The sequence below is a fragment of the Erythrolamprus reginae genome, unplaced genomic scaffold, assembly GCF_031021105.1.
Source record: "Erythrolamprus reginae isolate rEryReg1 unplaced genomic scaffold, rEryReg1.hap1 scaffold_339, whole genome shotgun sequence".
Classification (NCBI taxonomy): domain Eukaryota; kingdom Metazoa; phylum Chordata; class Lepidosauria; order Squamata; family Dipsadidae; genus Erythrolamprus; species Erythrolamprus reginae.
This window is the reverse complement of record NW_027248705.1, coordinates 11,915-33,395: the sequence shown is the minus strand read 5'-3', so window position 1 is coordinate 33,395 and position 21,481 is coordinate 11,915. Positions and strand designations below refer to the sequence as shown.

The following is a 21,481-nucleotide window of genomic DNA, read 5'->3' as shown; positions in this document are numbered from 1 at the left end:
ATAGATAGATAGATTAATAGGTAGGTAGGTAGATAGGTAGATAAGTAGAAAGGTAAATTAATAGGTAGGTAGGTAGGTAGGTAGGTAGATGATAGATAGGTAGGTAGGTAGGTAGAAAGATAGATTAATAGGTAGGTAGGTAAGTAGGTAGGTAATTAGATAGATAGATAGATAGATGGATAGATAGATAGATAGATAGATAGATAGATAGATAGATAGATAGATAGATAGATAGATAGATAGATTAATAGGTAGGTAGGTAGATAGGTAGAAAGGTAGATTAATAGGTAGGTAGGTAGGTAGATGATAGATATATAGATAGGTAGGTAGGTAGAAAGATAGATTAATAGGTAGGTAGGTAAGTAGGTAGGTAATTAGATAGATAGATAGATAGATAGATAGATAGATAGATAGATAGATAGATAGATAGATAGATAGATAGATAGATAGATTAATAGGTAGGTAGGTAGATAGATAAATAGGTAGGTAGGTAGAAAGATAGATTAATAGGTAGGTAGGTAAGTAGGTAGGTAATTAGATAGATAGATAGATAGATAGATAGATAGATAGATAGATAGATAGATAGATAGATAGATAGATAGATAGATAGATAGATAGATTAATAGGTAGGTAGGTAGGTAGAAATATAGATTAATAGGTAGGTAGGTAGAAAGATAGATTAATAGGTAGGTAAGTAGGTAGGTAATTAGATAGATAGATAGATAGATAGATAGATAGATAGATAGATAGATAGATAGATAGATAGATAGATAGATAGATAGATTAATAGGTAGGTAGGTAGGTAGAAATATAGATTAATAGGTAGGTAAGTAGGTAGGTAAGTAGATAGATAGATAGATAGATAGATAGATAGATGGATGGATGGATGGATGGATGGATGGATGGATGGATGGATGGATGGATGGATGGATGGATGGATGGGTAGGTAGGTAGGTAGAAAGATAGATTAATAGGTAGGTAGAAAGATAGATTAATAGGTAGGTAGGTAGATAGATTGATAGGTAGGTAGGTAGGTAGGTAGAAAGATAGATTAATAGGTAGGTAGGTAAGTAGGTAGGTAATTAGATAGATAGAGAGAGAGAGAGAGAGAGATACATACATAGATAGATACATAGATAGATACATAGATAGATACATAGATAGATACATAGATAGATACATAGATAGATAGATAGAGAAGGTAGGTAGGTAGACAGACAGATAAACAAACAAATAAATAAACAAACAAATTCCAGTTCTCCACAGCCTGGCCGACTTTTGCCCTTCCTCCCTCAAGCGCCAGGTCCCGGAGACCTTTGCCGCCTGTCCGGGCTGCCGGGCGGCTGCTGTGCGGACCCAGCGCCGGCGCGAGGGCGACTCTCCCGCGGGGGGTTTGCGTGGCCCGGCTGCCTAGCAACCGATTGGCGGCGGCGACATGGCGACCAAGGCAGCGCCGGGGCCGGAGCGGGGGAGCATCGCCTCAGTGGTGCAGGTAGAGCCCTGCTTCCCCCTCAGGTTCAGGGGACGCCGACGCCGCTTGGAAGCAGCCGGGCAGAGACACCGCTCGCCTCGCCCGGGGCGGTTCCGACCGGCCTCCCTTCCTCCCTCCCTCCCAAGCGCCGAGCCGGGATTGTTGGGCTGCTGGCGGGGTGGCCTGTTGGGTCCCCGAGCGGAGTTTGGGGAGCTTTCCCGGGACTCGGTGCTCTGTTCAAGAGGGAACAGAGACGCTTTGTGATTATATTCTTATGAGTCTGTGCTTCTGTTTTCCACTATGTGGCTTTGATCATTTCTTCTATTACCCTTTTCTCTTTTTTTCTCTTTTTAAAATTATTATTAAATCAGATGTTTGTAATAAATATCATGGCATGAAATTGCATGAAGCTTGGGCCACTGAATCTCTGATACAAGATATAGTGACTGACTGTAAAGGGGGGGGGGGGTAAATATTTATGAATGGAACTCCTAAGGTAAAATTCTTATCTGAGCTTCTCACTCCAATCTCTGCAAGAAGAGGAGGAGGAGCAGAAGGAGGAGGAAGAAGAAGAGGAGGAGGGGGAAGAGGAAGAGGAGGAGGAGGAAGATGAGCAGGAGGAGGAGGAAGAGGAGGAAGAGGAGCAGAAGGAGGAGGAAGAAGAAGAGGTGGAGGAGGAGGAAGAAGATGGGGTGGAGGAGAAGGGGGAGGAGCAGGAGGAAGAGGAGCAGGAGGTAGAAGATGAGGAGGAGCAGGAGGAGGAAGAAGAGAAGGAGGAAGAGGAGCAGAAGGAGGAGGAAGAGGTGGAGGAGGAAGAGGAAGAAGATGGGGTGGAGAAGGGAGGAGCAGGAGGAAGAAGAAGAGGAGGGGAAAGAGGAGCAGGAGCAGGAGGAGGAAGAGGGGAAGGAGGAAGAAGAGGAGGAGGAAGAGGAGCAGGAGGAAGAGGAGGAAGAGGAGCTGAAGGAGGAGGAAGATGAAGAGGTGGAGGAGGAGGAAGAAGATAGGGTGGAGGAGAAGGAGCAGGAGGAAGAAGAAGAGGAGGAGGAGGAGGTAGAAGATGAGGAGGAGGGAAGGAGGAGCAGCAGGAGGAAGAAGAAGATGAGGAGGAAGAGGAGGGGGAGGAGGAAGAGGAGGAGGGGGAGGAAGAGGAAGAGGGGGAGGGGGAGGAAGAGGAGTATAGAGTATAAGGGCAAACTAGTTGGACCATGAGGTCTTTGTCTGCCGTCCATCTTCTATGTTTCTATGAAATTAAATTAGGATAACTAAAAGAGAAGAAAATGGCGAATAAATGGTGGTAGACCCAGATGACAAAATTAGATTTTGAAGAGGCAGCATTAGATTAATAACACCGTTTACCTAGAATAAATAAATATGATATAAAAAACAATGCGTTTAAGAAAGGACACCGATCATTTAAATTATGTAAGGGTATATGTTACCAGTCTGTTAAATATAAGATGAATTAGGATTAGAATCGCTCAAGTAAAGGTCAAGAAGAAGTAGAAAGGCAAGAGAGAAAAGAAGGAGTAGGTAGAAGTAGGGAGAGAACTCTTCAACACCACCGGTAAGATAACACAACTACTCTCCAAAAAGTCCTTGATGCTGTTTCTGAGTGGTCTAACACATGGCAACTCCAAATCTGAACTAGCAAATGCTCTGTCCTACACATTGGGAAGAAGAATGTGAAACTCCAAATACGAACTGAATAATCAAATTATCACAGATAATCCCCACTCGGTTAAAGACCTTGGTATACTAATAACAAAAGATTTAACCCTGCTGTTCTGTTTAAGAAAAGTAACAAATCTTATGTTCCCGGGTCACCCTGACCCGGACCGAAAACTCTTCATTTGCAGTGCTTATGTTTGGTCTTTTTGAAAGCTTTTTTCACTTGGAAAGTAGTCTGAACATTTCTGCACACAATGATATGAAAATTGAAATGAAAAAAGTAAATCTTATTGGTTTATTTTGCGGATATAATGCACGCCCCCCCTGTTTTTGTGAAATTTTTTTCAATTTATGGATAGTTTTGCTTGCAAAATGCATTCTATTTTACTAAAGTTGGTATGGGATTGGTAGCTTGAACATTTCTGAACATAATGATATGAAAATTGAACTGGAAAAATTGATGCATATTGGTTTATTTTGTTGATGAAATGCACGCCCCCCCGTTTTTTTTAAATAGTCTTCACTTTATGGATAGTTTTGCTAGCAAAATACATTCTATTTTGCTAAAGTTGGTGTGGGATTGGTAGCTTGAACATTTCTGAACATAATGATATGAAAATTGAACTGGAAAAATTGATGCATATTGGTTTATTTTGCACATAAAGTATGCCTCAATTATTTCAATTTATATAAACATTATGCTGTTAATTTCAAACTTACATACTTTTTTTTAGTAAAATGGATTTGTTTCATAAAATTAGTTCTCTGGCTACAATGTGGTTGATTTTCAAAAGGATATTCCAAATATTTCTAGACAAATATGTATAAACAGTGACAATAATGGCACACAGCAAGGCCGAGGGGGGGTGGCCCTTTTGTGGCAAAAATAAACCAATAAGAATCATTTTTTTCAGTTCATTTATATTTTTCTTATATTCAGAAATGTTCAATTTAGTATATCAAACCTTTTGGGGGAAAATTCCTTAGGGATTTGTAGCCTTAAAAAATAGAAATTGACACGAAATTAAAAAAGGATGGGGGAGGGGCTTTTTGATCAAAATAAAAATATAAGTCTCAATTTTTCCAGTTCAATTTTCATATCATTATGTTCATAAATGTTCAAACTAGTTTTCCAGTTGAAAAAGTTTTCAAAAAGATCAAATTCAAGTACCTAAAAAAAATATTTTTGGTCCGGTCACATACGAACAGAAACAGATTCAAAGTTATGATTTTTTTTTGCCCAGAAAACAATTAGCCACCACCCCAAAAATATTTTTTGATGATCAGCATTGTTAAATTGAGTAAATGAATGCCTAAGATTTTAAAGAATATTTCGGATTTGGAGCATAAAAAAATAAAAAGTGAAAATGGTTGCAAGCAGCCAAGGGGGGGGGGGGCTTATTTCTGATGTTAAAAAACCAATAAGAATCATTTTTTTCAGTTCCTTTATATTTTTCTTATATTCAGAAATGTTCAAGCTACCAATCCCACACCAACTTTAGTAAAATAGAATGCATTTTGCAAGCAAAACTATCCATAAATTGAAAAATTTTTCACAAAAACGGGGGGGGCGTGCATTATATCCGCAAAATAAACCAATAAGATTTACTTTTTTCATTTCAATTTTCATATCATTGTGTGCAGAAATGTTCAGACTACTTTCCAAGTGAAAAAAGCTTTCAAAAAGACCAAACATAAGCACTGCAAATGAAGAGTTTTCGGTCCGGGTCAGGGTGACCCAGGAACATAAGATTTGTAACTTTTTTTGCCCAGCAAAAACTAAGCCCCCCACCCCCCCAAAAAAATTCTCATAGAGAGAACCCCTGAAATGATGAACCTACATGAAATTTCAAGTTTCAGATATGCAGGGAAAATTTTTTACAGGGACTCAAACTTGGCTTCGGGTCACATACGACCCGAACAGAACTTAAGTGCCAAAGCCCACTTCAACAATATAGCCAAGAAGGCTTCAAGAGTTGTAAACCTAATCCTACGTAGTTTCTGCTCTGGCAATCTCACACTACTTACCAGAGCTTACAAAACTTTTGCCAGACCCATCCTCGAATACAGCTCATCTGTTTGGAACCCATATCGCATCTCAGACATTAACACCCTTGAAAATGTCCAAAGATACTTCACCAGAAGAGCCCTTCACTCCTCCACTCGAAACAGAATACCTTATGAGACTAGACTTTCAATCCTGGGCCTAGAGACTTTAGAACTAAGATGCCTTAAACAAGATCTAAGTATTGCCCACAAGATCATATGCTGCAACGTCCTGCCTGTCGGCGACTACTTCAGCTTCAACCACAACAACACAAGAGCACACAACAGATTTAAACTTAATATTAACCGCTCCAAACTTGACTGTAAAAAATATGACTTCAGTAATCAAGTTGTCGAGGCATGGAACTCATTACCGGACTTCATAGTGTCATCCCCAAACCCCCAACACTTTACCCTTAGATTATCTACGGTTGACCTCTCCAGATTTCTAAGAGGTCAGTAAGGGGCGAGTACAAGTGCACTAGAGTGCCTTCCGTCCCCTGTCCTATTGCTCTCCTATATCTCCTATACCTTTCTTCTATTGCTTCTTTATTGCTTATTTGACCCCTATGACAATCATTAAGTGTTGTACCACATGATTCTTGACAAATGTATATTTTATTTTATGTACGTTGAGAGCATATGCACCAAGACAAATTCCTTGTGTGTCCAATCACACTTGGCCAATAAAAATTCTATTCTATTCTATTCTATTCTATTCTATTCCTATATTTCTTCTTCTATTCTTTCATTGATATGTTCTACTACTATACCTTCTTTTCTATTATTTCTTAGATATATTTTACTATGAGTATCTCCTCTATAACCTTCATCATGCATTTTACTATGTGTATATATACCCACTAAAACCCTCATTGTGTATTGGACAAAATAAATAAATAGAGTGCCTTCCGTCCCCTGTCCTATAGTCTCTCCTATATCTCGTATCTCTCGTATTTCTTCTCTACTATATCCTCTATAACCTTCATTGTGTATTATTGTGTATTGGACAAAATAAAGAAATAAAAAATAAATAAATAAAAGGTGGAGGGAGGAGATGGAGACAGAGGAAGGGGAGTGTATAGAAAAGAAAAAAAACCAGACTGATAAATAACAGAATAAAATAGGTGCAAAAATAGGATATTGATTCATGATTGATTGGATAAAAATGTATAATTATGATGTTATTGATACGTTTTAAGTTACAGTGATACCTTGTCTTACAAACTTAATTGGTTCTGGGACGAGGTTCTTAAGGTGAAAAGTTTGTAAGACGAAACAATGTTTCCCATAGGAATCAATGGAAAAGCGATTAATGCGTGCAAGCCCAAAATTCACCCCTTTTGCCAGCCGAAGCGCCTGTTTTTGCGCTGCTGGGATTCCCCTGAGGCTCCCCTCCATGGGAAACCACACCTCCAGACTTCTTCTCTTTTTTTTGCGATGCTGCAGGGGAATCCCAGCAGGGGAATCCCAGCATCGCAAAAACAAGCGCTTCGCTGGCAACGGAAGTCCGGAGGTGGGGTTTCCCATGGAGGGGAGCCTCATTTGAATCCCAGCAGCGGAAAAACGGGTGCTTCGTTGGCAACGGGAGTCTGGAGGCGGGGCATCCCAGCGGCGGTGGGTTTGTAAGGTGAAAATAGTTTGTAAGAAGAGGCAAAAAAGTCTTAAACCCCGGGTTTGTATCTCGAAAAGTTTGTATGATGAGGCGTTTGTAAGATGAGGTGTCACTGTACTGTATATGCATTGATGTATATATGGAAATTGTGAAGAATTTTTTTTAAAAAAGGAACGCTTGCCTTTTTATAATTAGGGTTCTTTTTGTAATTGTTCATGTACCCCATGTGCTGATTGCAGGAGGAACAACAGCTGCTGCGAATGATCTGGCTGAGGCCTGCAGGGTGTGTTTGAAATTTTGCTCAAGGGCCCATGGTGACCTAGCAAAAATAGGAATTTCTGCTTTGCTGCATTAAATTGCCTTTTTAAAAAAATTCATTTGCAAACACAAGGCTAATTCTTCTTCTCTTGTCTGTCTGTTCGTACCCCTGTTCTAAATCAGCTAAATTGGTGTTGACAGTCACCGTTGTTTTTCTTCATGCACTAATTTTTAAAAAATCCTTGCGATGGAGTGTACTGCTTTTGGGTGGATGCCGTTGTGCTGTAATCCATTGTTTTGCTGCAGGATGAAATTAAGGAAGAAGAAGCAATGGCTTGGAGATTTCTATCGCCTGCTGAGGTTAGCGTTATGTTGGAACAAAATGTCACAGGAGTTGAGAAGTAAGTTTGATGGGACATTGACAGATCTTGCCCTTGTCCATTATCTGCGGAGACAGCAACCCAGTTGGTTTGCAGATGGAGTGTTGTTGTTTTTTAAGTTTTATTAGATTTATATTTTTAAATATACAGTACATCAATATCAATACATGAACAGTGTGGTGTAACAATCCTGGGTCTAGAAAGCTTAGAACTACGACGCCTAAAACACAATTTAAGTATTGCACACAAGATCATATGCATATCAATTCAAAGTGTTGGTTATGACCTATAAAGCCCTTCATGGCATCGGACCAGAATATCTCCGGGACCGCCTTCTGCCGCACGATTCTCAGCGACCAGTTAAGTCCCACAGAGTTGGCCTTCTCCGGGTCCCGTCAACTAAACAATGTCATTTGGCAGGACCCAGGGGAAGAGCCTTCTCTGTGGCGGCCCCGACCCTTTGGAACCAACTCCCCCCAGATATCAGAGTTGCCCCCACCCTCCTAGCCTTTCATAAGCTCCTTAAAACCCACCTCTGTCATCAGGCATGGGGGAATTGACATTTTCCCTCCCCCTAGGCTTATAAAATTTATGTATGGTATGCTAGTGTGTATGATTGGTTTCTAAATTGGGGTTTTTTAAATTAACTTAAATATTAGATTTGTTTACATTGTATTATTATTGCTGTGAGCCGCCCCGAGTCTGCGGAGAGGGGCGGCATAGAAATCTGATTAATAAATAAATAAATAATAAATGCTGCAACGTCCTACTGTCAATGACTACTTCAGCTTCAACCGCAACAACGCAAGAGCACGCAACAGATTCAAACTTAATATTAACCCCTGCAAACTTGACTGTAAAAAATATGACTTTAACAATCGAGTTGTCAAAGCGTGGAACTCATTGCCAGATTCAATAGTGTCGACCCCTAACCCCCAACATTTCTCCCTTAGACTATCCACATTTGACCTCTCCAGGTTCCCAAGAGGTCAGTAAGGGGCGAGTACATAAGTGCACCGGTGTGCCTTTCGTCCCTTGTCCAATTGTCTTTCCTTTATCTCATATATCATATATATTTTCTTCCTTTCATATATCATCTCCTCTATTTTATTTTTTTCTTTATATATATTACCCTCATGTCTATTCTCTTCTATGTATTGTGTATTGGACAAAAATAAATAAATAAATAAGTAAGTAAATAAGTAAGTAAGTAAGTAAGTAAGTAAGTAAGTAAGTAAGTAAATAAGTAAATAAATAAATAAATAGCAATCATAATAGCAACATTTGTTACATTAATCAAACTTATATAATCCTAGTATTAATATACATGTTACATATTCATGTACAGTGATCCCTCGAGTATCGCGAGGGTTACGTTCCAAGACCCCTCGCGATTCTCGATTTTTCGCGATATAGTGGTGCGGAAGTAAAAACACCATCTGCGCATGCGCACCCTTTTTCCATGGCCGCGCATGCGCAGATGGTGGAGTTTGCGTGGGCGGTGGGGAAGACCCAGGGAAGGTTTCTTTGGCCGCCCAGCAGCTGATCTGCTCGGCAGCGTGGCAGCAGCGAGGAGCCGAAGATCGGGGTTTCCCCGCCGCCCACGCAAAGGGGAAACCCCGATCTTCGGCTCCTCGCTGCTGCCGCGCTGCCGAGCAGATCAGCTGCTGGGCAGCCAAAGAAACCTTCCCTGGGTCTTCCCCGCCGCCCACGCAAAGGGGAAACCCCGATCTTCGGCTCCTCGCTGCTGCCCCCGCTGCCGAGCAGATCAGCTGCTGGGCGGCCAAAGAAACCTTCCCTGGGTCTTCCCCGCCGCCCACGCAAAGGGGAAACCCCGATCTTTGGCTCCTCGCTGCTGCCCGCCCGCCGCTCGCCCGGCCGCCCGCTGCCCGCCACTCGAGAGCAAGAGGGGGAGAGATAGAGAAAGAGAGAGAAGGAAAGAAAGAGATGAGAGAGGGAGGAAGAGAGTGTGAGAGAGGAAGAAGCAAAAGAGAGAAAGAGAGAGAGAAAGAAAGATGAGAAAGGAAGAGAGTGATGTCATCGGGTGGGAAAAACCGCGGTATAGCAAAAAAACCATGGAGTATTTTTTAATTAATATTTTTTGAAAAATCGCGATATAGCGTTTCGCGAAGATCGAGATCGCGAAAATCAAGGGATCACTGTACATGTTTTAACTATTAAGTATTTCAATGTTCCATTTCAATGCCAATGATATTATTAAGCATACACAGTAATACCATCTTTCAACCTCTAATCTTTCCATCTAGTTATTACTTTTATTCTATTATATAAAAATTATATCTGCTAATATTCCCTTATTTCTTATTTCTACCTCTATTCTAGTTTCTAGTCAGGTCACCATTACTAATCTTAGTGTTCACACTCATGTTTATATCAAGACATTATTTAGTTATTCAAAGTCTCAGTACGCCATTATAGTCATATTATTCTATTATTTAATCATACCTAATAAATAGTACTATTTTTTCAAACGCCAATCTTTCCATCTAACTATTGCTTTACATAAAGGTGTATATGCTTATTTCTACCTATATTCTGGGTTTTTTTAAAATTTATTTATTTAGTTAGTTAGTTAGTTAGTTAGTTAGTTAGTTAGTTAGTTAGTTAGTTAGTCCAATACACAATGAGGGTTTTAGTGGGTATATATCTATATACACATAGTAAAATACATGATGAAGGTTATAGAGGAGATACTCATAGTAAAATATATCTAAGAAATAATAGAAAAGAAGGTATAGTAATAGAACATATCAATGAAAGAATAGAAGAAGAGATATAGGAATAGAAGAAAGGTATAGGAGATATAGGAGAGCAATAGGACAAGGGATGGAAGGCACTCTAGTGTACTTGTACTCGTCCCTTACTGACCTCTTAGGAATCTGGATAGGTCAACCGTAGATAATCTAATCTTAATCAGACTAGGAGAGGGAGAAGGGAAAAAAATTCCTTTCTATCCATCATCTATTGTCTGTTTTAATCAGTGATGGGTTACCAAAATTTTTACTACCACACCATGGGTGTGCCTTATGCATTTTGTTTCAATATCTTTCAGTGCAAATTGGGTGCTCTGGTGTGGAGCTTCAAATTTTGCTACCGGAACTGTGTTCCTGACCGTTCCCGTAGGAGCCCATCACTGGTTTTAATACTTTAATTCTTATTCATTTTTTAGCTTGCCTCCCAAATCCCTGTCTTGGATCTTTAGTTCTATCAACATCTACTATGTCTTCACCATTCAGTCTGAATATTTCTCCCATCTCTATCCTCCTAAATTGCCACCCGCACCCCTATTTCCCTTTCAAAAGTATTTTCTAGGTTATTCAATTCCATTTTTAAATCTCATAAGTGGAGGTGGGCTGCTAAAGTGGAACGGTGACGTGTGTTTGCCCTCGTTGCTCTGAGTGCCAGTGGAGTCCAACTCAGACATTAACACCCTTGAAAATGTCCAAAGATACTTCACCAGAAGAGCCCTTCATTCATCCACTCAAAACAGAATACCCTACGAGACTAGACTTTCAATCCTGGGCCTAGAAAGTCTAGAACTAAGACGCCTTAAACAAGATCTAAGTATTGCCCACAAGATCATATGCTGCAACGTCCTGCCTGTCGGCAACTACTTCAGCTTCAACCACAACAACACAAGAGCACCCAACAGATTTAAACTTAATATTAACCGCTCCAAACTTGACTGTAAAAAATATGACTTCCGTAACTGAGTTGTCAAAGCGTGGAACTCATTACCGGACTCCATAGTGTCATCCCCAAATCCCCAACAATTTACCCTTAGATCATCTACGGTTGACCTATCCAGATTCCTAAGAGGTCAGTAAGGGGCGAGTACAAGTGCACTAGAGCAGTGTTTCCCAACCTTGGCAACTTGAAGATATTTGGACTTCAACTCCCAGAATTCCCCAGCCAGCAAATGCTGGCTGGGGAATTCTGGGAGTTGAAGTCCAAATATCTTCAAGTTGCCAAGGTTGGGAAACACTGCACTAGAGTGCCTTCCATCCCCTGTCCTATTGCTCTCCTATATCTCCTATACCTTTCTTCTATTCCTATAACTCTTCTTAGAAACATAGAAACATAGAAGACTGACGGCAGGAAAAGACCTCATGGTCCATCTAGTCTGCCCTTATACTATTTCCTTACAATGGATATATGTTTATCCCAGGCATGTTTAAATTCAGTTGCTATGGATTTACCAACCATGTCTGCTGGAAGTTTGTTCCAAGGATCTACTACTCTTTCAGTGAAATAATATTTTCTCACGTTGCTTTTGATCTTTCCCCCAACTAACTTCAGATTGTGTCCCCTTGTTCTTGTGTTCACTTTCCTATTAAAAACACTTCCCTCCTGGACCTTTTTTTAACCGTTTAACATATTTAAATATTTCGATCATGTCCCCCCTTTCCCTTCTGTCCTCCAGACTATACAGATTGAGTTCCTGAAGTCTTTCCTGATACGTTTTATGCTTAAGACCTTCCACTATTCTTTCATTGATATGTTCTATTACTATACCTTCTTTTCTATTATTTCTTAGATATATTTTACTATGAGTATCTCCTCTATAACCTTCATCATGTATTTTACTATGTGTATGTAGATATATACCCACTAAAACCCTCATTGTGTATTGGAATGAATGAATGAATGAATAAATAAATAAATAAATAAATAAATAAATAATAAATTGGCGCACCTGCGTATCCACACTTGATTTTGCTACCTACCCAGATGCAGTATAGCACTCAGAGCCACGGGGGCGGGCACACATTACCGTTCCACCTTAGCAGCCCACCTCTGTTCTTAAGGTATTTTTCCCTTAGTTTATTTCACCAGTCATTATTAGCATCTTTCTTGTGCTTTTGTGTTCTGATGCTCTGATATTTTTCAACTCCAGGAGTTTGGAAGAGTTTCTGAATCTGAAGCATCGACTGACCTCTTTGAAAGAAGCCGCGTTGCTGGATTATTACGTCTCTGGATTCTGGTGGGCCAAAGGGTTGGAATTTTCGTCCGTTCAGATTGGAGGGTTGATGTCTCTCCTCAATTTGCTGCTGGATAATCTGGAGAGTAAGTTCAGCCGAATCCTGTATGTAAGAATATTAGGGGTTATTTGGGAAAATCCCAAAATTGTGATTTGACCCTGAATTCACTGGCTGCTCTTATTTATTTATTTATTTATTTATTTATTTATCTATCTATCTATCTATCTATCTATCTATCTATCTATCGTTTGTTTGTTTATCTATCTATCTATCTATCTATCATTTATCTATCTATCTATCATTTATCTATCTATCTATCTATCTATCTATTTATTTATTTATTTATTTATTGGATTTGTATGCCGCCCCTCTCCGGAGACTCGGAGAGGCTAACAGCAACAATAAAACAGTGTACAATAGTAATCTAATACTAAAAACGATTAAAAACCCATTAATATAAAAACCAGACATACATACATACATACCATGCATAGAATTATAAAGGCCTAGGGGGAAAGAAGATCTCAATTCCCCCATGCCTGATGGCAGAGGTGGGTTTTAAGTAGCTTATGAAAGGCAAGGAGGGTGACTGAGGGCAATTCTAATCTCTGGGGGGAGTTGGTTCCAGAGGGACGGGGCCACCACAGAGAAGGCTCTTCCCCTGGGTCCCGCCAAGCGACATTGTTTAGTTGACGGGACCCGGAGAAGATCCACTCTGTGGGACCTAACTGGTCGCTGTGATTCGTGCAGCAGAAGGCAGTCCCTAAGATAACATACAGAAGGGATAACATGTTTATTTATTCCTGGTACAGTGGTACCTCTACTTACGAACTTAATTCGTTCCGTGACCAGGTTCTTAAATAGAAAAGTTTGTAAGAAGAAGCAATTTTTCCCATAGGATCAATATAAAATCAAATAATGCATGCGATTGGGGAAACAACGGGGAGAGTGGAGGCCCTGTTTCCTCCCAGGAGATTCCTAGAGAGGCCCCATGGAGGCTTCCCTCCTCCTTTTCCAGCCCTGTTTCCTCCCAGGAGATTCCTAGAGAGGCCCCACGGAGGCTTCTCCCTGCCTTTTCTGGTTTCAGTTTCGGAGGCTCAGGTTTGTAAGTGGAAAATGACTCTCGAGAAGAGGTTAAAAAAATATCATCTAGAAAAGTTCGTAAGTAGAGGCGTTCTTAGGTAGAGGTATCACTGTATTTGTATATCGTTTTCTATGCCAAGACATAAACAAAGCTGTTTATGGCAACAAATTCTAGAAATAGATTGTGGCTCTTGGGCACTATGTGACTTTTCCCTGTAATGGGTGCATGTGGTGGAAGTTCCCACCCACTCCCCTTTTTGCATTTGTAGCAATGGGAGTGGTCTACAAGCACACAAAATAAATGATAATCCCTGTCCTCAAAGCATACCTCCTCCAGTGCCTCTTCCCCAAAGTGCGGAGTTTAAATAGGAGCCTTTTGAGGAGCCTCAGGAGTTGCTCATTGGATTTAATCATTGGATTTGGATTTTGTGTTCCTGCTGTGAGCCGCTTTGAGTCTTCGGAGAGGGGTAGCATACAAATGTATCTTGCTGTGAGCCGCCCCGAGTCTGCGGAGAGGGGCGGCATACAAATCTAAATAATAAAATAAAATAAAATAAATTTATTTATTTATTTTATTTTATTTATTAGATTTGTATGCCGCCCCTCTCCGTAGACTCGGGGCGGCTCACAACAATAGCAAGAACAATGTAAAAACAAATCTAATAATTTAAAAAACACTAAAAACCCCATTATTAAAAGCAAACATACACACAAACATACCATGTATAAACTGTATAGGCCCGGGGGAGATGTGTAAGTTCCCCCATGCCTGACGGCAGAGATGGGTCTTAAGAACTTTACGAAAGGCAAGGAGGGTGGGGGCAGTTCTAATCTCCGGGGGGAGCTGGTTCCAGAGGGTGGGGCTGCCACAGAGAAGGCTCTTCTCCTGGGTCCCGCCAAATGACATTGTTTAGTCGACGGGACCCGGAGAAGGCCAACTTTGTGGGACCTAACCGGTCGCTGGGATTCATGCGGTAGAAGGCGGTCCTGGAGGTATTCTGGTCCGATGCCATGAAGGGCTTTATAGGTCATAACCAACACTTTGAATTGTGACCAGAAACTGATCGGCAACCAATGCAGACTGCGGAGTGTTGGTGAGACATGGGCATACTTGGGAAAGCCCATGATTGCTCTTGCAGCTGCATTCTGCACGATCTGAAGTTTCCAAACACTTTTCAAAGGTAGCCCCATGTAGAGAGCATTACAGTAGTCGAACCTCGAGGTGATGAAGGCATGAGTGACTGTGAGCAGTGAGTCCCGTTCCAAATAGGGCTGCAACTGGTGCACCAGGCGAACCTGGGCAAACGCCCCCCTCGCCACAGCTGAAAGATGTTTCTCTAATGTGAGCTGTGGATCGAGGAGGACGCACAAGTTGCGGACCCTCTCTGAGGGGGTCAATAATTCCCCCCCCAGGGTTATGGATGGACAGATGGAATTGTCCCTGGGAGGCAGGACCCACAGCCACTCCATCTTATCCGGGTTGAGTTTGAGTCTGTTGACACCCATCCAGACCCCAACAGCCTCCAGGCACCGGCACATCACTTCCACTGCTTCGTTGAGTGGATTTTAATAAATAAATAAAAATAAATATTTAATAAATAGTGCATAAACTTACTGCCCTCCCCCATAATGGGCAGTAGCCCATTATTGCGGGTTCTTATCAGAGGTTAGTTCAGCCCAGGCAGCTTCTGGACCCCCTTCACCTGACCAGGAGAGCCATACTTACCCATCAGCAAGCGCTCTGTTTGCACTCATGTTTGCCAAATGCCAGGCGTGTTGATTTCTCTCCTGGGATTCAAGCAAAAACAAAGCCAGAATTGCATGAAAAAAACCAGCCAGACTTTTGACAGAGGCGGCTTGGCATCGCTTTAGAGCAAAAACCAATATTTCTCCTAGAAGAGAGAGTTCGTCTCTAGCCTATGAAGAAATTTGTGACAAGGGACTTTGGCACTTGAACTGAAAAACTCTCTAGTATTTTTAGGGTTTATCTGGAGTGTGTATCTCTCTTGCAGAAAAGCCCATCTGGAACGATGGGTGGAAAATCAAAATACAGTTGTACCTCATGATACGAACGTAATTGGTTCCAGGAGGAGGTTTGTAAGGTGAAAAGTTCGTAAGATGAAACAATGTTTCCCATAGGAATCAATGTAAAAGCAAATAATGCGTGCAAATCCTTCAGGAAAATCCCAAACTTTAGAAGGGAGGCGAACAGAGGGCAGGGAGGAGCAGCTAAAGGGGGCGGGTGGAAGAAGCAAGGCTAGGCTAAAGGGTGAGTGGGAAGGAAGGAAGAAAGGCAAGGGGGGCGCCCCTCCCTTTTCTTTCTTCAAAAGACACCGTTTCAGTGCCTTTGCAAGCATGCAAAATCTTTACTCCTCCAAGCTGCCCCTCCCTTTTCTTTCTTCAAAAGACACCGTTTCAGTGCCTTTGCAAGCATGCAAAATCTTTACTCCTCCAAGCTGCCCCTCCCTTTTCTTTCTTAAAAAGACACCGTTTCAGTGCCTTTGCAAGCATGCAAAATCTTTACTCCTCCAAGCTGCCCCTCCCTTTTCTTTCTTAAAGAGACACCGTTTCGGTGCCTTTGCAAGCATGCAAAATCTTTACTCCTCCAAGCTGCCCCTCCCTGTTCTTTCTTAAAGAGACACCGTTTCAGTGCCTTTGCAAGCATGCAAAATCTTTACTCCTCCAAGCTGCCCCTCCCTTTTCTTTCTTAAAAAGACACCGTTTCAGTGCCTTTGCAAGCATGCAAAATCTTTACTCCTTCAAGCTGCCCCTCCCTTTTCTTTCTTAAAGAGACACCGTTTCAGTGCCTTTGCAAGCATGCAAAATCTTTACTCCTCCAAGCTGCCCCTCCATTTTCTTTCTTAAAAAGACACCGTTTCAGTGCCTTTGCAAGCATGCAAAATCTTTACTCCTTCAAGCTGCCCCTCCCTTTTCTTTCTTAAAGAGACACCGTTTCAGTGCCTTTGCAAGCATGCAAAATCTTTACTCCTTCAAGCTGCCCCTCCCTTTTCTTTCTTAAAGAGACACCGTTTCAGTGCCTTTGCAAGCATGCAAAATCTTTACTCCTTCAAGCTGCCCCTCCCTTTTCTTTCTTAAAGAGACACCGTTTCAGTGCCTTTGCAAGCATGCAAAATCTTTACTCCTTCAAGCTGCCCCTCCCTTTTCTTTCTTAAAGAGACACCGTTTCAGTGCCTTTGCAAGCATGCAAAATCTTTACTCCTCCAAGCTGCCCCTCCCTTTTCTTTCTTAAAGAGACACCGTTTCAGTGCCTTTGCAAGCATGCAAAATCTTAACTCCTCCAAGCTGCCCCTCCCTGTTCTTTCTTAAAGAGACACCGTTTCAGTGCCTTTGCAAGCATGCAAAATCTTTACTCCTCCAAGCCACCCCTCCCTTTTCTTTCTTCAAAAAAGGGGGGGGGAAAGAAACCCCTTCATCCCAGCAGCAGCGGCTTGGGTTCGTAAGGTGAAAATAGTTCGGAAGAAGAGGCAAAAAAATCTTAAACACCGGGTTCGTATCTTGAAAAGTTCGTTAGAAGAGGCGTTCGTAAGATGAGATACCACTGTAATTCTGGTGCATGATCTCCAAAAAGGATTACATTATAGTCTATATTTTAAAATTTGACATTTGTATCACTTTGTTAATGTTTGAATCTCAGCCTTATCTGTAATGTAATGGAAAGTGTCCGAGCATCTTCAGCAGAGCAAGAAGGGAAAGGGTGTTGTGGCTCTTATCGTGTTTCATCTTCCAATTTTATCTGACAAAGCGGGAGGGATTAAAACATCTTTCAGTGGATGCCAAACACTTAAGATTCAAAGAAGATCACTGTGTGCCCATTAAAGTAAAGAACTTGGAGCAGCTCTCGTTCCGCACATCTGCTTTGTATCCCGAGAATTTACTTTAAAATTGATTTACTAAAACATCATCTTACATCGCCATTGTAGATATCCACTTAAACCGAGCGAACAAATCCAAGCATTTAAAGATGGGCTTCTCAACTCTTGGCTGAGGTTAGGCTGCCGCATTAGATGTAACATCTCAAGGCATACTTGGAGATGGGCCAGGGCGGGCCAGCCAATTTTGCCCCACAGCCTGCACAGACCGGCAGGAGAAAAGAGCCCCTTTTAGACTCTTTGCTACCAAAGCTTCCCTTCATTGACCCTCCACTGGGTCACCACAGCAGATTGGCTATTATTTTTATTTTATTTATTTATTTGTTCAATACACAATACATATTGAAGAGAATAGACGTAGTAATATATACAGTGTTCCCTCACTTTTTGCGGGGGATGTGTTCCGAGACCACCCGTGAAAGTCAAATTTCCGCAAAGTAGAGATGCGGAAGTAAATACACTATTTTTGGCTATGGACAGTGTCACAAGCCTTCCCTTAACACTTTAAACCCCTAAATTGCGATTTCCCATTCCCTTAGCAACCATTTAGATTATTACCATGTTTATTTATTAAAGTTTATTAAAAAAAATATTTATTAAAGGTGGACGAATGTTTGGCGATGACATATGACGTCATCGGGCAGGAAAAACCATGGTATAGGGGGGAAACCGCAAAGTATTTTTTAATTAATATTTTTGAAAAACCGGGGTATAGACTTTTCGCAAAGTTCGAACCCGTGAAAATCGAAGGAATACTGTATAAAGAAAAGGATAGAAGAAAAGATATAAAAATAGAGAAGATATATGAAAGGAAGAAAAGATATATGAGATAAAGGAGAGACAATTGGACGGGGGATGAAAGGCACACTGGTGCACTTACATCCGCCCCTTACTGACCTCTTAGGAACCTGGAGAAGTCAATCGCGGATAGTCTAAGGGAAAAATGTTGGGGGTTAGGGGTTGACACTACTGAGTCTGGTATTGAGTTCCACACTTTGACAACTCGATTGCTAAAGTCATATTTTTTTATAGTCAAGTTTGGAGCGGTTAATATTAAGTTTGAATCTGTTGCGTGCTCTTGTGTTGTTGCGGTTGAAGCTGAAGTAGTCATTGACAGGCAGGATTACCAGATTACCCTCGGGAATGTTTTCTGCCTCAAGTACCCCAGCAACCGGTTAGGTCCCACAGAGTCGGCGTTCTCCAGGTCCCGTCGTCCAGACAATATTGTCTGGCGGGACCTAGGGAAAGAGCCTTCTCTGTGGTGGCCCCTTTGCTGGCTGAGGAACTCTGGGAGTTGAAGTCCAGAGGTCTTAAAGTTGCTGAAGTGGGGGACTCCTGATCCAGAATATGGAAGCCGATGCTCACATGGAGGCTTTGCTTTGGAGTGGGTCAGGAGAACGCTTTGCGTATCACAGCCACATTGAAAGTGCCCCCCCTTCTTCCCTTTGCATTGCAGCCTATCAAATGACGCTGGAAGAGAACATCCAGGAACTGGCGTGCACCATGGCTGGCATCGGGCTGAGCAATTCAGAGATAAGTGGCGGGTTTGAGTTCTTCACCGTGGATCAAGCCAAAGCCATCATCAATTACATGAAGAGCGGGTAGGCCTTCCTCATCCTTCAGCACTTGGTGATGTAGCATTGTGTGTTGCGTGCATGAATGAGTTGGGTTTGGGTTTTGGCTGTTGGAAGCACTTTAAATCCTTATTTGGTTGGTTGGTTGGTTGGTTGGTTGGTTGGTTGGTTGGTTGGTTGGTTGGTTGGTTGGTTGGTTGGTTGGTTGGTTGGTTGGTTGGTTGGTTGGTTGGTTGGTTGGTTGGTTGGTTGGTTGGTTGGTTGGTTGGTTGGTTGGTTGGTTGGTTGGTTGGTTGGTTGGTTGGTTGGTTGGTTGGTTGGTTGGTTGGTTGGTTGGATGGTTGGTTGGTTGGTTGGTTGGTTGGTTGGTTGGTTGGTTGGATGGATGGATGGATGGATGGATGGATGGATGGATGGATGGATGGATGGATGGATGGATGGATGGTTGGTTGGTTGGTTGGTTGGTTGGTTGGTTGGTTGGTTGATTGGTTGATTGGTTGATTGGTTGATTGATTTCTATGCCACCTTCTCATGAGATTCAGGGTGGCTCACAACATATTTACTCCCTGTAAAGCAGGGACTGGAATTATTCCAATTTAGTAACTTGGAACACTAGACCAGTGTTTTTCAACCAGTGTGCCGCGAGACATGGTCAGGTGTGCCGCAAAGCTCAACAAGAGAGAGAAAGAGAGAGAGAAAGAAAGCAAGAGAGAGAGAAAGAGAGAGAGAAAGAAAGCAAGAGAGAAAGAGAAAGAAAGAAAGAGAGAGAGAGAGAGAAAGATAGACAGGGAAAGAGGGAGAGATAGAAAGAGCAAAAAAGAGAGGAAGGAAGGAAGAGAGAAAGAAAGAGGGATGGAGAGAGAGAGGAAGGAAGGAAGAAAGAGAAAGAGGGAGAGAAATAGAGCAAAAGGGAGGAAGAGAGAGAGAGAGAGAGAGAGATAATTTTTTTGTCCAAACTTTTTTTAGCCCCACCACTCCTGCCCCGCTCAAGGTGCCCCATGATTTTGTATATGTAAAAAATGTGCTGCAGCTCAAAAAAGGTTGGAAATCACTGCACTAGACCATGTAAAATAGTTATTTAAAAAGTCTTTGGAGAGGGGCGGCATATAAATTTAATGAATGAATGAATGAATGAATGAATGAATGAATGAATGAATGAATGAATGATTAAAACATATTTTGCAATTAGATATCATGGGGATTCCAACATTTTAAAAAAAATTGTCAAAATTTGCAGGATGAGAATTACAGAAAACCAAAACTGATAATTGATTATCAGTTGCTAAGCTGATGGCACTAATTCTCGTAATATGAAACTAGACAGCCTTCGCTGGGCAATGGATTAATTTGTCGATTAATCATTAAGATTTGAATACATTGAATAAGTGGTTAAGTGTTCATAGGTCTTACCCTAACATTTCTCAAGCAAACTTCTAGCAAGATATTTTGAGGGAGCACCAGAGGTGGGTTCCTCTTAGTTTGTACCAGTCCTATGGAACCAGTAGTAAATAATAAACAGAATGAAATGAAATGAAATGAAATAAATATGGGAATTATTATCTCACAGCAAGATTTTATAACAGTGAACGAGAGGGAGAAACATGTTTTGGGTTATGAAATTTAGCTGCAGTGTTGGGGTCTGTGTGGTTAAGTAACCCCCTTTTAAAAGCAACACGAACCCTGTATGTTCCTAAAAGAAAAAAACGTCCACTTTCTTGTCTTTCAGCTTATTCCAACATTATACACTGTACAAATATCTGTTCCACAGTCCCAGGGAAGAACTTGTGACTGGAGATGAGGTAGGTCATTCAGGGGACTGGAAATGATTAAGTGGGGTGTTTTAAATGCATATTCTCCGGCATCTGTTTTCTATAGCTAAGAGGAACTTTACATCCAAAATGCTCAATGGAATAAAAGCGTAGAATAGTGGATAAAGGAATAAAAAAGGGAATGTTGTAATGCCTGTCTCCTTTGGAATTTGAAATGAGCAAAAAATAAACTGTGCCATTGTTGCGTTGGCTGCTGGCTGTAGTGTTAAGAATGTATTTGCTGACAGCATCAGTGAGAGCATCACACCCCTGTCACTGGGTCTTGTTACTGGAGCTAAGGAGGAATGGGGCTAAGCCCCCCCAGTCAAGCCTCTTGATTGGGGGGGCAACACAAGGGACAAGGAAGGGAATAATAAGAGGAGTGGGTTGGGCATTGCTGGGGCGGTGGGAGGGAGAAACACACTGATGGTCATGCCAAAAAGCCAATCTAGAAGGGATCTTCTTGGTGACAGCTTCCTAGCTTGTGGTTGGTGGGTATTGTTTCTTTGTAGACATTTCTGACAGTCTCAAAATGGGTGAACAGTGCGGTCAGGCGGTAGGGAAAGCGAGTAGAATGCTTGGCTGCATAGCTAGAGGTATAACAAGCAGGAAGAGGCAGATTGTGGTCCCATTGTATAGAGCACTGGTGAGACCAAATTTGGAATACTGTGCTCAAATTCTGGAG

General features: G+C 41.6%; 1 protein-coding gene across 1 annotated transcript; it reads left to right on the top strand.

Annotated features, from left to right (window-relative positions):
• Positions 1-1,419: 1,419 nt before the first annotated feature.
• LOC139156144 (ciliary-associated calcium-binding coiled-coil protein 1-like) lies at positions 1,420-20,787 on the top strand (the record flags this gene model as incomplete). Its single annotated transcript, XM_070731447.1, has 5 exons — positions 1,420-1,492; positions 7,365-7,459; positions 12,357-12,526; positions 18,871-19,015; positions 20,715-20,787. Coding segments are annotated over exons 1-5 (540 nt in total), but the record flags the coding sequence as incomplete, so codon positions are not given.
• Between the last annotated feature and the right edge of the window lie 694 nt (positions 20,788-21,481).